The 17,029-nt window shown below is 36.3% G+C and overlaps 1 protein-coding gene across 2 annotated transcripts; it reads right to left on the reverse strand.

The window, feature by feature from the left end:
* Positions 1-526: 526 nt before the first annotated feature.
* LOC147285318 (uncharacterized) lies at positions 527-12,580 on the reverse strand. Of its 2 annotated transcripts, none has more exons than XM_086245145.1 (16): positions 12,454-12,580; positions 11,530-11,947; positions 11,307-11,392; positions 6,714-6,868; positions 6,346-6,410; positions 6,060-6,254; positions 5,859-5,910; positions 4,864-5,083; positions 4,627-4,736; positions 3,891-4,064; positions 3,642-3,701; positions 3,306-3,560; positions 2,633-2,891; positions 2,354-2,559; positions 2,022-2,072; positions 527-1,322 (listed from the first exon to the last, which is right to left on the reverse strand). In XM_086245145.1, the coding sequence occupies exons 2-16, from the start codon at positions 11,700-11,702 to the stop codon at positions 1,032-1,034; spliced, it is 2,352 nt and encodes a 783-aa protein (XP_086101271.1). In that variant the 5' UTR covers positions 11,703-11,947; positions 12,454-12,580; the 3' UTR covers positions 527-1,031. The 2 variants fall into 2 exon arrangements, with proteins under 2 accessions (XP_086101271.1, XP_086101270.1); XM_086245144.1 differs by having other exon boundaries at positions 3,891-4,080; positions 4,841-5,083.
* Positions 12,581-17,029: the final 4,449 nt, after the last annotated feature.

The raw sequence follows: 17,029 nt of genomic DNA on the forward strand, positions 1-17,029 counted from the left end.
ATCAATATGATGATACTATGCTTTTATACTTAATTAAATAAAAAAAGTTACTAAATTAAATTAAAAAAATTAATTTCAAGAAAGCTTTTATTTTTTAGAATGCCAAGTCAACCTCTATCAGAGAATTTATTTATTTTTCCTTGCTTATATATCAGAGACTCGGAGTTGTTTGAGCATTGAAAGGGAAATTAGTTATTGTACCAAATTAAAGATCAAATTTTGGATATTGATGAAAAAAAGGGAAGTAATGAAATGTCTGTGTTAACATTACGTTGAAGTTTCTGCTTTGGAGGCTTGATTGGCTAGACTCTATGATTTTGATTCAAATACGGAAACAACAACGGATTTCTTGGTTTGTTTTTTAAGAAAGCTGCAGGTCCTGCACATATACCCCGTGACAAAATTGCGTTTTATAACTTTGCCTTGAGCACTCCAAGGCTCTAGTGTGTTGTTTTGGATCATTTGAACTTAAAGTTCATCTGTTGTGAGTCTCATTGGAAAAACCAAATAAAGCAAATATATTGGCAGAATGATAATACTCTATACCAAATCTTATTACTGCACACTTAAAACCTCAAGGTCAATTTCCCATCTATACTGTCTGATTTAAAATACACGGTCCATCTCACAGGATGGATAAAAAGCATAATCACAGAATCTAACTAGCCTAGAAATGGGAAAAACACAAAAATTACACCACTATTTATCTTAGAACTTTCACTATGAGCAACCTGGCTTGTCAACCTTCGTGTAAGCACACTAAATTTCCTGGGCCAAAAGGCTTGTGGCATTTCAGGACTTCACATTCAGCTAAACAAATGGCACAACTTCTACCCGTAAAATGAGTTCTAAGCTGATAATTTACAATGGCCGATGTCTTCAAGCATTCCTCATCCTCGATGTGCAGAAGGACGTGGCCATCATTCATTACCCCACCTCCAAAAACCCTCCTCACTTGGTCCTTGATTGGAGGGAGGGGGATACCCAGATAAAACGGGTGAGAGAAGAAGCTGGATTGCTAGCAACAGCCATTACCGAAATAGGTCTGGGAAAGACCACATGATGAATCTTGCAAACGTGTCAGACTCCAAAAACTCAATATGAGCAGCCCTTCCAATGAAGGTGTTCAAGTTCTTTCCATATGAAGAGGTATCAAAGTTGACGTCGCAGCGCATGAACACTCGATTCTCAGCATGAGCGGCCCGTATCTGGTCCAAGCAATTAATCAACATTTCCTGAAAAACTTTGCCCTTTTTTGAGAAGTCCAATGAAGCAGCCTGGCACATATCTATTCTAGCTGAATGGTAGGGAACATAACCATCCTGCGAGGCATAATTAATTAATAACATTAAGGGTAACCGGGAAAAACATTACTAATTGTTGAAGCAAAAATTCTTTTCCTATTGGAATAATTAACTTAGATTTAATGATATTTGAAGCAACCAATAGTATCATTCATGAGAGAATAAATTTTTTTTTTCTCTTAAATTACTATATTTAGAAGAAATATGCTTGGCTCCTTGCATTCTGGATCACTAGCCAATTACAAGTTGGCACATATCCAATTTTTTTATCCTTTTCTTTTTCCTAATGACCAATTCCTCCTTGTAAATCAATACATGTCAAATTCAAATTGGATTGTAAATGAAAAACATAATGAACTACAAAGAAGGCTTGAAAGGTCCCACTTCACCAGGGTCCATAGGCTCACATGAGCAACTGGTTTTTGAGCGCCTAGGAGGTTTCAATTATCTTAGTGGTTGGACCGAATTCAATGAGTACTGGATGACAAGGTCAGATGGGTATTTAGATTAACGAGTCACAAACCATTGGATTCTTAAGTGCTCGTAGGTGTTCAAACACAGCGGTTCATGTGAGCAATACGGACCAACCGCATATCTGACATTAAACTTAATGTCAAACAGCAGAGATGTACCCATAACAAATTCTATTAGGTAAGTTGAACTTTTTCATTGAGTAAATTTATTTTCCAGAAGGCCCCAGTGAAGAGATGGAGATACCTGTGGTGAAGATAGCAGGATTATATGCTTGAAATTATCTAGTGTCTTCTTCTGCAAATAAACAGATCACATTTGTCAAGATTTTTTCTTAAACCCTGTTGTTATTTTTGAAAAGAAAAAAGTATCATATTTACCTTCATTTTGAACTGCAAATAACTGAATTGAATATGTAATATTATTATTGACACAATGCAAGCAAAAAGCTACATTTATATCATTATTTGATTACTTTTCCCAAGATCATGAACAGTTATGAGGCAACCACCATGGTTGTTGAGCTACAATCAATTAAAAGAAAAAAAGATCATTGAATAATATATTTCTTTCAGTACCTTACAGAGCTGGTAAAAGAACGTATTTTGAAGGTCTGGATCATCTGTGAAAGTAAGCTGATGAATGCACTGTGTGTTCTTGAGCTTCTTCAAAAGCCACAGCCCAGAGTTAAATAAAGAGTTTGAACTGTACAGATACCCCAAGTGTGGCCCCGATATAGAAACATACATGTACAGGTATCTTATGAATGGCTCCATAATGCTTTCTGCAAAAACAATGGCCAATATCTAATACCATCTACAAATAATGAGAAAACATGACATACAAGACTTTGATACCTGTTAGTGCCGTTCTTATAATGACATTTCCAATAGAATGTCCCACAAAGCTAAGCTTAATATCAACTATGCTTCCAGATCTTGAAACTTTATCCATTTTCTTCTTAACGAAAGAAATTACTTCCTGGGCCAACCTTTGTCCCATTTCTCTGAAGTCACCAGATGTTTTGTCTTCATTTGCCTCTGACATTAGAAACTCTACCTTGGGATCTATCAAAAGCCATTGATTCCGAATAAGCCGTAAATCCAGATGATGCCCCTGCAGTGTGAGAATTCTAATAAGTATCTACTAATCTATCTTAAATTACAATGCAGTATAAAGCACAAGCACAAATGAATATACTTAATAGGCTGTTCCATTAACTGAACTGGTAAAAAATTGTACACTTCAGCATAAGAATGATCAACAAAGAAAATATTTTAATCCATAATTCAGTAACATTTAAGTCCCTTTAGGGAGCAAAATATACAATTCGTCAATAACCTAAAGTCAAACTGAAACCCTGGCACATTATATTGAAAATCATTAAAGTTTTTATTTAAAAAAGTAAGAAAAAAAATCCAGTCATAGGGACTGTTTACACAATGAAGACATTGGGAGGGGGTGAGGAAAGAACAGAAAAAATAATGAAATATAAAAAATTAAGGGAAGCTGTAAGAGAGCAAAACTTGCCTGAAACCCATGCACAAAGACGACAATCTTTAAAACACGGCCTTTCTTTGGTGTGTTAAAGCCAGACTGCTTGTTTAAGGATTCAGAGCCAGGTCCACTGAGTAAGCCAGGAGGATTTATCACATCCAAATGCCTCAAGTAAGAATTTTCACTAGTAGTACGCCTAGGTGCATTCAAGACACGCTCCACAATGACAATAGGAATGCTTGATGGATATCCAAATATATGCATGTCTTGAATTGATCGATTGTTAATCTGCAGTGAAGTAACTCCTATTTATGAATTTCAAACAGAAGAACGGACAATATGGCACTCCAGCCGAAAGCAATAGCTCACCTTCATTTGCGCAATACTTCGTCGATGAAGCTCAGCACGAGTAGCAGCAGTCTGGGCAGGCTGTACAGAACACAAGTCGAATCCATAAAACATGCATTGGAGCATTTATATTTTGCTCATAATTGAACTATGCACAGTGGAAATAAATTACGTCGAACAGCCCCTTTCTTTCTGACATTTCGTAAAACATGTTGGGCACTTATTGTTTTGTTGTTTTACAAATTATGTGGAATATTTAAGAATACTTACATCATCAGTTAATCTCCACACACTTGAAACTCTTTTATGGCCACCACTGTGGGAAGACTCATCACCCCCATAATTTAAAAATTTTTGAGGCATCTCAACCTTAGAGTAAACCATCCATATTGACCATTCAGCTTTTCTATCCTTCATCCATGTGTCACGCAAGTATTCCAGTATCTTTGTTTTGTTAAATCTGTAATGAATAAATATCACCATACAAAAAAAGAAAAGATGACCTGGAAACTAAATCAGAGCTACTCTTCCTTTTATTTATTGTGGGCACAAATTGAAAATTAATCAAATCCATATTGAAGGAGATCCCAAGCATTTTCTACTCAAAAGCTTATAAGGAACTCAGGACCTCCTAGAAAAATATATGTACCCTATTCCGAGCATATGGCACCTAAGGAGCAACTTACTTGATCTTGTGTATCCTGAATTGCATCTCATATGCACGAATTATTTCTTGATGACATTTAAAAAACAAGATTGATGAAATTGCTGTTGTGGTTGATGTTAAATAACTTCTGTCTCCAGGTTGTGATGATGACAATAAAAACAAATTGATGAAATTGCCATATGTTTGTTGTTGAATAACTTTTGTCTCCAGGTTCTCTTGGAACTTACTATTACTCTCTCTCTCTCTCTCTATATATATGTGTGTGTGTGTGTGTGTACATACATATACATATATATCAAACAGAAAAGAAAGCTGTATCAATATCAAATAAAAGCAAACCTGTGGAATTTCAAAAAAGTGTTCCATAAATATAGCACTTGGTCGCCTAAAAGATGATAAGAATCCAGCAGGGCAGCCCTTGATCCAAAGTCTAACGTCCCATTTTCTTTCTAATAAGAACAATAGACAAAATTTAAGTAAAAACACTAACCTTAAACCATAGAAATTTCAAAATAAAGATAAGCACATTATGCTGCATGAATTAAGTAAGGACCTCAAGACCATTTTGTGGCTTGCCTTGTCCTGAAACTTTGTCATCTGCTGCAACCCAATTTTCTTGCAGCAAAGAATCAAACTTTATGTTATCCATTTTAGATATAAAATCAGTTGAATCAACTGCTTGGCCAATAGCCTTGCTAAGTTGCTGGAGCTCTTCAATAAGTATGTCACGAGCAGCTAGCAATGATTTAACAAGCATGATGTCATTCACATCTGCAGAATCCACCTGCCCTGATGCCTAGTCAATCACAAAAACTCAACTTTTAGTACATGATAGAATAGTTTCAAAGAGAGTAGAAAATAAAATATAAATCATAGATTAATATTAACAAATAAATAAATTTACAAGTTCAACCATATTAATAACCAAGAACTTAAGAATCACAAGCTAATAAGGATACTCAAAACTCTTCATATGCATGTTAAATACAGATATGTGAGCAATATGCCCAGAGACACGTTAGTTACAATCCAAAAGCATAGAAAATTAAAAAAAATAAATTATATTTTTAATTTCATATGCAGTGTGATACTACACTTCTATGTTTTAGATATACTTAGCACCCTTTATTTTCAATGAATTTCTCAATGTAAGATTTAAACTTCCAAGTTTTTCCCTATTTTTAGGGACTCAAGAAAGATATTTTGGTTAAAGGGATCTGATACATCCCTAATGAAACCTGCAACGCATACACCAAAGCACATGCATGGGGCAGGCAATCATGCAGAACATAATGTGTGCATACATGTGGACAATAGCCTGATGTTTGGGTGTCCTGGTATTATGTGAAGGCCCTTGGAATGCACATGTGTATGCACAGCATATTGATGGAAATCACATATTGTCATCATAAAGTACAAGAGAGAACCAAAAAAAAAAAAAAGAGAAGCACAGATGTCAAACACACAAAAATACACTGTTACACAAAGATCAAACATTCAAAAGTGAATAATGTCAAGCTTTCCAACGGCCAGAAATAAGATCAAGTAGAATTTTATGTGTAACAACATACTTGATTTGACCGAGAAAAACTTTCTCCACCATCTTCAGCAATGCAAGGATCACTGAAATAATTCAAATCATCGGATCAGCATAACAAATGAGTTGTCCACAAGAATTAGTTCTCAATATAACAAAAAAACTACTAATATCTCCCAAATGAAAATTAAAATGGAATGTCAAACTACTTTAGGGACTAGAATATGTGACAAACCTGGGTACCTTCTTTCGGGGTGTGTAAGAGCCAGCTTTCAGTAGACTGATGTGTACACTAACATCAACAAGCACCGCATGGAATGCATCAAAATGAACAGGGCAATATGAATGCAAACCCAAAAGAGCTTTAGGAGGAATTCGGAATTCATGGACAGCGGCAGGGCTAGCATCCAGAGAAGCCTGCAAGTCAGACCTGCAATTTATACAACACAATCACTGACTCCAATTTCAATTCGCAAATTTAAGCATGTAAGAAAAGAAAAAAATGAATCATGTCAACTCACCTATTTCCCAATATGGGGGAATGCATAAGCTCAAACTTCAAAATAACAGAAGATGAGGATAGACCCTGAAAAGTACATACCCTTTTAACATCAAGACTTTATATCAACATTTCTACATTCTACTGGACCCAAAAAAAAAAAAAACCCAACTTATAATAAATAATAACCAACAAAGATATCTTTCTAAAAATAAGCTAATTTCTTTTGCAAAACAGGAAATTTTTTTCCCTTTTTTTCCATAAAATAAATTCCTTATAGACCATTTGTTTCTTAGCAAACCACAAATGTACGCACATACACATACACACACATAGAGAGAGAGGGAGGGAGGGAGGGAGGGAGGGAGGGAGAGAGAGAGAGATTGTTACCTCATATCCAGAAAGAGAGAGATTGAAAGATATCATGATCGATAAAAAGATGTCCTGCCTTGCATATTTGATACGAAAAGGCTGAGTTGAGAAGCTGTTGTCTGTATCATCAATCCTCCATACGCCATATGCATCATCGGAACCCAGATCAGGAGCTGCAAGTCAAACAATTTAACTATTTCTAAGCTCTAGCCTCTAAGTTTATGAAAAGAGCATCTGTAAAGCAAAATGTATCTCTGTGCCTAAATAACAATAATATAAAAACCGGTTAATGATGCAAATATTATGAATAACTTCCCCACAAGGGTGGGCAGTAGTAAAAAGCAGTCCGCAGAATGGTCTGTATGTCAAGGAAAAAAAAAAATAATAGCGGAATCTTCTTTCTTTCCTTTTCCTTTTCCTTTTTTATTTTTAATTTTGTATGTCAAGGATTGTTTCCAAAACCAAAAGGATAAGCTACATTGATCTGTTGACAATGATAGCTAAACCCAGGTAGGTCATTTAAAGTTTTGACTCTACTTCTATGACAAGAATGTAAAGTTTTGACTCTACACTGTCAATCATTTTGCATATATACCAAAACAAAACCTACAATAAGACAAGCAATGAAAAATAGCTCCTAAACTTTATATTTTAAGAAAATATCACTTCTCTTGAAAAATAACAACCAACTTGTAATAAATTCAGATAAATTCAAAAGGAGAAGCTATTGACTGATGAATGTGTATTTTTGATATAAAATATGTTGTGGTTTTGTCTCGTCGGAAATTTCTGGAGGAAGCTACAGTTCTGGCCAAGAGCAGTAGGGAAACTGGGCAGTGGGGTAGTTTGTTGTTTTCCTAGTGGGGTACAATTTTGGAAGACAAATAGGACTTGCACAAGACTTTCCTAGTGTGGGAAGGAGTTCTAAAGGGTTTTCCTTGTGTACAAGGGAATAGAATTAGCTAATAGGTAGATTACCTAATTCTATTAGGATTAGGAATCCATATTGTAAGAGGTAAGTCTATGCTCTATAAATAGGCTGCTGCAAGTCTCATAAATAAAAAAAATATATAGCTAGAGACTTCTAGGGAAGAAACTCAAAGGGAGACTCGGGTGAGTGACTTCAAGGGAAGGGTTTTTCAAGAGGGAAAAACACAAGAGAGCTATTTGTGCAAGAGAGAAGAGTGCGGCTGCGAGTTGGGTAGTCTAGGGTTTCAATAAGTTCTTGTACTCTTATTCTATACATAGTGCAGCTGTAATTCTCTAAGGATCACACGGGGACGTAGGCAAAGTTAGCCGAACCTCGATAACAAATCTTGGTGTTCTTTGTGTTTACTTTTGCTGCCATATTGTGTGTTGTTTGCTATATCTGTTTTAACTCTAGAATACATCAAGGACAAGATCACAGGGGGTGTTAATTCACTACAATTGGTATCAGAGCCAGGTTGGTAATAGGTGTCCGCGATGTCTAGAGGAGGTCGAAGTATGGACTTAGGGGATTTAAGGCCTGCTTTGAAGCCATATGATGGCAAGGATGATTTTACAGATTGGCAACGGATGATGAAGAACGTGCTGGTGCAGCAGGATCTGGATGATGCACTTCTTGGTGAGAAGCCGACAACCACGTCAGAAGGAACATGGAACAAGGTTCTCAAGAAGGCCAAGAGTTCAATAGAGATCCACCTCACAAGATCCGTGAGGTCTCACATCACAGAGGCGATGAAGCATGGGACAAGTTAGAGAGTGTTTATATGGGCAAGACGGTGTCCAATAAACTCTTCTTGAAGGATGAACTCTTCGAGCTTCGACTAGAAGAAGGTGGAGATGTAGCGGATCATGTATGCAAATTTCAGCATTGCATAGCTAATCTCGACAAGGTCGAAGAAGTTTACAAGGATGATGATAAGGCTATCATCTTGCTGAGATCCCTGCCATCTTCTTTCAAGCACTTCCGAACAACTTTGATGTTTGGAAAGGAGACTCTAAAGCTTGATGACGTGGTGCAAGCGCTCCAATCATATGCAAAGTTAGATGATTTAACTGAAGGCACTCAGTCATCACAAGGCCTTTACGCTAAGGACAAGGAGAAGAGTCGAGGGAAGGAAAGGAGGGGCAGATCTAGCAAAAAGGGGAAGTCCAATGATTCCGATGAAGAAGGTGGTTGCTTCGAGTGTGGTTCACTAGACCACTGGAAAAGGGATTGCTAGATATGGCTGGAGAAGAAGAAGAAAAGGGATGAAAACTCAAGTAACGTCGTGGTCGACGATGGGGAGCTTTTGGTGGTATCTTCAGGTAATTCTACTCCACATGCTTGGTATTTGGACTCCGGATGTAGTTTTCATATGTGTGCAAACAAGGAGTGGTTTCATACATATGAGGAATCTAGTAAGGGCAAAGTTTTGTTGGGGGATAACTCTGTGTGCAAGATTCATGGCGTCGGCACAGTCAAGGTGAAGATGCAAGATGGAATTGTTAGGTTGCTTGGGAATGTGCGATATATTCCTACATTGAAAAGAAATCTTATCTCTCTTGGAACTCTAGAGAAGAATGGGTATGCATTCAAGTCTAGAGCAGGGAAGCTCCAAGTCTCAAAAGGATTAAGTGTGATCCTGAAGGGAGTTGTGCAATCTAATAATCTCTACAAGCTTTCCGGGGTTACAGTGATAGGTGGAGCAGCTGCGTCTACCAAAGAGAGCTTGGATGTTGAGCTCATGGAGCATTGTAACAAGGGAGAGCAAGGGCATCATCTCACAAAGGAAGAGTCTCATCAAATAAGTGCTACGGCTAAGGAAGAAGAAGCAACAAATCATGATTGTTGCTTGGTTAGTTATTCATCAAAGATTGACTTCAAGGATGCAGCAAGGGAAGTCAATAAAGATGAGGAAGGTTTGATTGTTGTTAAGGAAGATGCAACCATAAAGGCAATCAAGGTAGTTATGAAGGTAAATCCAGTTCAAGAGAAGGCCAACTCTGAGCTGGTGGAGCATAACACAAGGGTTGAAGAGTTTGGGCAGCAACAACAATCAACAAAGGTTCAAGAACAGGTGGAGAAAAAGAGCACAAGGCAGTCCAAGCCCAAAAGTACCATCAAGCTAACTCATAAGTTTTGGTGGGAAAAGGACAGAGGTTACTATGGTGTTAGTAAGGGAAATCCGGCTACATTCAAGGGGGCTTGTGAGAGTAAGGAATGGGAACGTCGGAGGTGTGCTAGGTTGTCTCTACAAAGGAACTTCAGTTGGAAGTTAGTTCCTAAATCCAAGGAGAACGTTGGCTATGAATGGGTTTATGGAACAAAAGGCGAAGAGAATCTTGAGGCTGCAATTAAGATTCGAAGGTACAAGCTCGGGTTGAGCTTGCTCAATCTTCAAAGTTAGTTGATTGAGGTGGAGCACCTTCTCACTTAAGGTGCATTGAGCCAATAGGTTTTTTGCCAATGTGAAGGGGTTTTGGAGGTTTGTTCGAGGTTACTTCAAGACTAGAGAATATCTCGAAGGTACAACATTCATGGCTTTGGTTCCGACTCGCCAAGGTGGAGATTGTTGTGGTTTTGTCTCGTCGGAAATTTCTGGAGGAAGCTACAGTTCTGGCCAAGAGCAGTAGGGAAACTGGGCAGTGGGGTAGTTTGTTGTTTTCCTAGTGGGGTACAATTTTGGAAGACAAATAGGACTTGCACAAGACTTTCCTAGTGTGGGAAGGAGTTCTAAAGGGTTTTCCTTGTGTACAAGGGAATAGAATTAGCTAATAGGTAGATTACCTAATTCTATTAGGATTAGGAATCCATATTGTAAGAGGTAAGTCTATGCTCTATAAATAGGCTGCTGCAAGTCTCATAAATAAAAAAAATATATAGCTAGAGACTTCTAGGGAAGAAACTCAAAGGGAGACTCGGGTTAGAGACTCAAGGGTGAGTGACTTCAAGGGAAGGGTTTTTCAAGAGGGAAAAACACAAGAGAGCTATTTGTGCAAGAGAGAAGAGTGCGGCTGCGAGTTGGGTAGTCTAGGGTTTCAATAAGTTCTTGTACTCTTATTCTATACATAGTGCAGCTGTAATTCTCTAAGGATCACACGGGGACGTAGGCAAAGTTAGCCGAACCTCGATAACAAATCTTGGTGTTCTTTGTGTTTACTTTTGCTGCCATATTGTGTGTTGTTTGCTATATCTGTTTTAACTCTAGAATACATCAAGGACAAGATCACAGGGGGTGTTAATTCACTACAAAATAGACATGCCAAAAATTCAAAGGCAAATTATGATATAATATGACCTAGGTTTCAACTTTTATTTAAAAACAACCATGATTGCATCATAACAATGTAAGATTTGTTAATTTATACTGAATTGGAAATCGGATTAATCAGTAAGCAACTTAACAAAAACTCATACCAACAAAGCCACTGCCCAATCCTATATACGTGCCTCTCTAAAGTAGCTATGTTCAAATTATATACTTACAAGCAAGGTATTTCAAATATACTTATCAATTTATTTTTTACTAAAACAGTAACTAACGTTTCTATAAGTTTGATCCATAAAGGAAAAAAAAAAATAAAAAACAAGATGTGTAAACAAACAGAAGAAGAAAGCAACCATACTAAATCTAAGGAAAGTACCTTCATATTGAACGACTCTGGCTGGAGTTCCAACAGAAGTGTACTCACTGTCCTCCCATCTCATGGTAATCTTAATTCGGTACCATCTGAACAAATAAAAGAAATTAAAAAATTCCCATAAATTTAACTAAGGGACAGTGGCGAGCAAAACAGAAAAACATATGCATAAAGGAAAACAAACACAACCAAGTTCATGATAAACAAATAATCGACATGCAAATACCCTTGCTGGAAGAGGTCAAGATTGTGAAATCTGTGAATGTAAATAGCAATCTCTTGAGCAGCGTCCAACATAGTAACCGGCTTAACCTTAGCCGGCTGAGGCTTGGCATCCGGCAACCTTTTTGCAGAAGACTTACTGGTTAGACGAACAAACCAGCTAAGGTTCTGATACATGCGTAATCCACAATCCACAAGATTTGCATCCCTTCCCTTCAATTAGGACCACTTACAACTCTAACTTGCAGTCCTAATCCTCATATATATCCTTTCAGAAGTCTCCTCTCATTGAGAAATGACACAATTGTATTGCAGGCCACAAAATTTGTCAGTGCGTACGTGCGTGAGAGCGTGTAGGCAGGTCCATTCTATGATTCTCCCCCTACAATTGGCAATCTTGAAAAGCAGAGATATGTGTACAGCTGCAAAACAACATACATACTTCAGTTTCGAAGATGGATACACCGAAAGCTGATAAAAGTCAGACTTAAGAATTAATAATGGGCATTGTCAAAACACTTGGAAAATGCATTATCAAGTAAAGGGTGCAAGTATTTCATCATTTTCAGTAGGATCATGCATTGCTTGTATACTAATAAAACACTGGGTGCTTTTAGTTCAAATACATTCAAACTTGTGCAAAGCAGGACACAGGCGCAAGTAAAAGTATACCAAATGACAATGGGGAATGCAGGTTGCCAATTGGGTTTATCACATTCAAATGAACACCAACAATGACCCTTATAGGTTGGCTTCTACAATAGCCCAGAATGCATAAACACAAAAAGACCACAAATTTTGCAGCAATACTCACACAAAATCACAGACATTTCGACAAGCAAGTTGTGGGAAAAGACTCGATAAAAAAAAAAAAAATCAGAGTGATGAGAATTGAAGGACAAAATGTAAAAGAAGAATAAGCATATACCACGTTGGGAAATGAGATCTGGTGTGGAAAGGTACGAGCTTTTGTTGAAGATATTATTAGCTGGCAGCTAGGGTTCGTAGCATTTGGGATTTAGCACTTTGGAGTCAGAGGAGGGAAGGAAAACATCACGGACCTTTCCAACGTACAATGCGCTAATTTTGTTTCTGGTCTTTTACCATCTTGTCCTTAGAAACAAGACTGGTTTTTTTTTTTTTTTACTTAAATTTTTGGGCTACTGCCATCGGCCTAGGCCTGGACTTCTTGGCCCATGTATAGACGCTACGCAATGGCAATCATTTTGCCGTTGGGGTAGTGAAAATGAATGGAATAATAAGTTAGAATTAAGAATGATGTTGATTATTTCTAATGTAATAAAAATCAGGCAGTTCGACTTTTGGAGCTAAGTAGTAAGTGAGGTAAAATTTCTTGTGAATCTCCTAGGCCCGGAGTGAATTGTCTGTCTTTGACCGGTCCAATAAATTAATTTGGTGTACAAAAGTTGAAACATGACACTCTCAATTACAAAGAAAAAAAAAAAAAAGATAGTCCGTCATTTCAATCATTTCTCTCATGTTGTCATCAATAGGAAAATTTTAATGTGTATAAAATTGTTCCTATTATATTATGGGTAGACCAAAAGTTTATACTTTAGGGTATAATATTAATAACGTTCATTTATATTATGTATGAAACTGTCACGTGCTATAATTAATTCACGGATTATAATATGGATGGACAAAAGGCTTATATTTTAGGGTATAATATTAAAAGATAATTAGACTAGGGTTCTTTAGAAAAACAATTTTTAGATGGAGACCGGAGATGTTTTAAAATTTATAAGAAAATTATTTTAATTTATAATAAAGTTCTTTAATTTATAAGAAATTTTTTTAATTCATAATAAAGTCCTTTTAATTTATTAAAAAAAAAAATCATTTTAATTCATAATAAAGTTGTTCCTTGATTTGAAGGGTATTTCCCCTTCTAGGGTGTAGAGTGGGTTTTGTAGAGGCTACATTTTAGGTGGAGCCCAAAATTTCGGAGTTAAAACCTAACATAAAGCCATTAAAAAATAAAAATAAAAGAACTTTATTAAAAACTCTAAATCATTACCGGTTTTAGTCTAAGAAAGACTCATAAAATAGACTAAATTTTAAGTCTCCCTAATATTTTAATAACGATTGTTTGATATGATGATGTGATATGACCATTTAACCCAAGTTTTTTTGCAATAGAGACAAACTATATATATATGCTTGAGATATGTTGAAGTACAAAAAATGCAACGGCCACATAGAGGGTCGATATCTATGCAACAACACCTCGTCGTGGGTTGACGGCGAGGTTTCAGACCTTTGGAGTAAATGCGGGCGTGTCACTAATCGGCTTGAGGTAACCGATTAGAAAAATATAAATTAAAATGAAAAAATTAGAAATTAAATTAAATGCGTCAAATTAAATCTAACTTCTAAAAAAGGATTGAGAGATAGAAAATGAACGAGAAAAATCTATCAAGGTTCTTTTCTTGCCTAGATAGCCTAGAACTTTGAGAATGAACAACCAAAATGTAAATAAAAGAGTAACATAAATTTAAAAGAGAGCTTGACAGAAAATATCATTTAAAATAAATTCAAAGGACAAAAGGAATTCTTGAAATACCCAAAGCACAAGGAAATTGCATAAATATATGAAAATACAACTAAAAGAAGTTTGAAAAACTAGACAAATGAAACTAAGGACATATTTGAGAAATAAAAGTTGATAGACTGAATTTGTGAGCAAAAAGGTTGCTGGTTGATTGTACATCGCGTGAGTTTTTTAGGGTTATGTTAGGGGTTTGATTGTTTTCTTTCAACTGCCTTATCTTTTTTTTTTATATTCACCATTTTTTTTATTATAGCTGAAAATGATTTACTTTTTAAAAGTTACTAGACAACTAACTGTTAGTGAGTGACTTTAAATAGTGAACAACTATCGGTGATAAGGATAAACTTTCGACGAGTCACTTGTAAATATTTTCCGCCGAGAGATATCAAACCATGTCCAGCCGAGACTTTCCTTTCATTTCAACAATTGTTGACACTCAACTTAAAGAGTGCAGCAAGTGTTGACTTTAGCAATATTTTAAGGCCCCACAACAAAGCTTTCTTTGAAACTTGAAAACAAATCACATGGGCGATGACCCATTTTGGGTGTGGTATAAACAAGATGTGTAAGGCTTTGAATTAATTTTGAATTTTGATTTGATGAACAAATTAGGACTTGTAGGGAATTTGGTAAGGCTTCAACTACAAGGATTAATAGTACGTACGTACGTGGTTAAAAAGTAGTTTCAGTTCAGATCAAATGTATGTGTAGCAAATGTCATTCTGGATATGTATGGTAAATGTGAAGATGTACGTTTGGACTTTGGAGCTTCTCAATTGTGTGTGTGTGTTTGATCGATGAGATGTTGTGTCTTGAAATCAAATTGGAATGCAACTATTAATTGCAGCTTATGGACAGTGCCAGACAATGCTTAGTGGCTATATATGGTTTAGAACAACAATTGGAGCATCATGTATTACTTATATACGGTGGATATATTCTATAGGGTAGTGTTAGGGAGACTATTTTTTTGTACCATTTAGTGTATCATCTTTCTAATAGAAGTGTGACCTACTAATACAATGGATAATGCTAGGGAGACCATCTCTTTGTACCATTTAGTGTACCTTATGGATCTCATCTCTATTATAGAGATGATATACTAGATGATACAAAGAGATAGTCTCCTTAGTATTTTCCTATTCTATATAGAGAGGTCAAGCCAAGTTGATGATAATGTTATGGAGAACACTGCTGAGCATTTGCAAGCTTCATGGGGACACCTCTATTTTGCAATTGGATCCTCAAGACTCTTGTACTTCAATTTTACGAGCTTAGAATTTTTATGTAATGTGTAAATTGACTTGATAACAATATCTACAGTATAACATGAGTAATAATTTCAGTATATCTGCATGAATAGAGAAGACTACCAGATGGAGCAAACTATAGATGATATCAAGAAACAGTTTTTAGAAAGGATACTAAACGCTTTGAATGCTGGAGTTTACAACAAATTTGTTGTCTAATTGATTTGATAATTTCATGGCATGTCTGATCATCATACGCAAACATGGTTGCCATGCATGCTTTGCAAAATGTTGATTTCGCTCATCAAAGGCAAGAAGGGCTCAGAATTTGAAGCCCAACAAAGTAACAGACCTTCACGACAACCAGCCCACTCAAAGCCCAAGGCAATCGGTACAAACAAAGTATGAAGGAACATCGACATTGAAATTAAGAAAGTTACAATGGCAGACTCAAAACCGAAGGAGCTGATGCCTCATGCAACACTTTGGAGTTTGGAATAAACATCCCAACCTCACGGCTAACTTTGACTTTTTTTTTTTTTTTTGTTTCATTAAGGAATCAAATCTTAACCTATTAGATAATCTAACTTGTGCAAATCATAAACATTAGGAAAATTGAGCCAAAATATCAACCAACTTTAAGGTTAAGCTATAAAACTAATGTGCTTTAGGTCATAGAAATACACGATTAATAGTGGTTTTTTTAGAAATACCTATCATGTTTTTCTTCAAGAAGTGCTTGAATAATTACAGAAAATATTTATATTTTTAATTAAGAAATTTTCTTTGCTTTTAGTGAAAGTGGTACTAGCAAAATCGCTACTAGGCAAAAGTGTGCTCTACAAAAACACATCCAATCTGACCAAATTCTTGTTCCAATTTCCTTTCAAGTAATTCATTTGGTTCTGATATAAATATGCTTGGAATAGACATATCACAAGCTAATTGCTTTGCTAACTCAACTAATTATGTGTAAGTTATAAAATTTATTATACGATGGAGGCAAATTGTTGCCAAAAAAATGCAAGCCACGTACCCAAACAGTGATAGTTCTCAACTTGTCATTCCCTTTCGTTTTCATATAATCAATAACTCAATACATATATTATATATACATCTCAAACGATTGTGACCTTGGTCTTGTGTGGATTAGATTGGCATTTTTGGTGTGACACAATGTATATATAAAAGTGAATGTGAATGCAAACATACAAACTTCATAGTCGAAAAACAGACAGCAAAGTCCCAACTGCCAACGTGGTCCCTCAGAAAAATAAAAACAAAAACATAAAAAATAACATTTGAAGAGGTATATACAAGGTAGAAATTAAGAAAGAATATATATAATGGAGTTGTCTCTAGCTAGCTAGTGTAATTAACTTTATAAGTTGGGTCATGGACCATTGAAAATTTGTGATCGGTGGATTGGGGCTCGAGGTCCGCTTGTGGCTCTGTGGCATGCACTGTTTTGCTTGAGAGGGACTTGAGACTTGGACAACTCTCTCTCTCTCTCTCTCTCTCTCTCTCTCTCTCTCTCTCTCTCTCTCTCTCTCTCTCTCTCTCTCTCTCTCTCTCTCTCTCTCTCTCTCTCTCTCTCTCTCTCTCTCCATTCAATTCAAGAATCAAGATGATATATGCGTCTTAGACTCATCACATTTATAAACCGTGTTGCACCGCAT

The sequence above is a fragment of the Dryas octopetala genome, chromosome 5 (genome assembly GCF_963921425.1).
Source record: "Dryas octopetala chromosome 5, drDryOcto1.1, whole genome shotgun sequence".
NCBI classification, from domain to species: domain Eukaryota; kingdom Viridiplantae; phylum Streptophyta; class Magnoliopsida; order Rosales; family Rosaceae; genus Dryas; species Dryas octopetala.

Excerpts from the sequence above, each read along its gene's own strand:
- LOC147285318 (XM_086245144.1), bottom strand. The coding sequence starts at position 11,702 with ATGTATCAGAACCTTAGCTGGTTTGTTCGTCTAACCAGTAAGTCTTCT. Across the intron at positions 11,393-11,529 it reads CTTGACCTCTTCCAGCAAGG|ATGGTACCGAATTAAGATTA; the intron begins GTATTTGCATGT and ends TTATTTGTTCAG. Across the intron at positions 6,411-6,713 it reads TCTCTCTTTCTGGATATGAG|GGTCTATCCTCATCTTCTGT; the intron begins GTAACAATCTCT and ends TGTACTTTTCAG.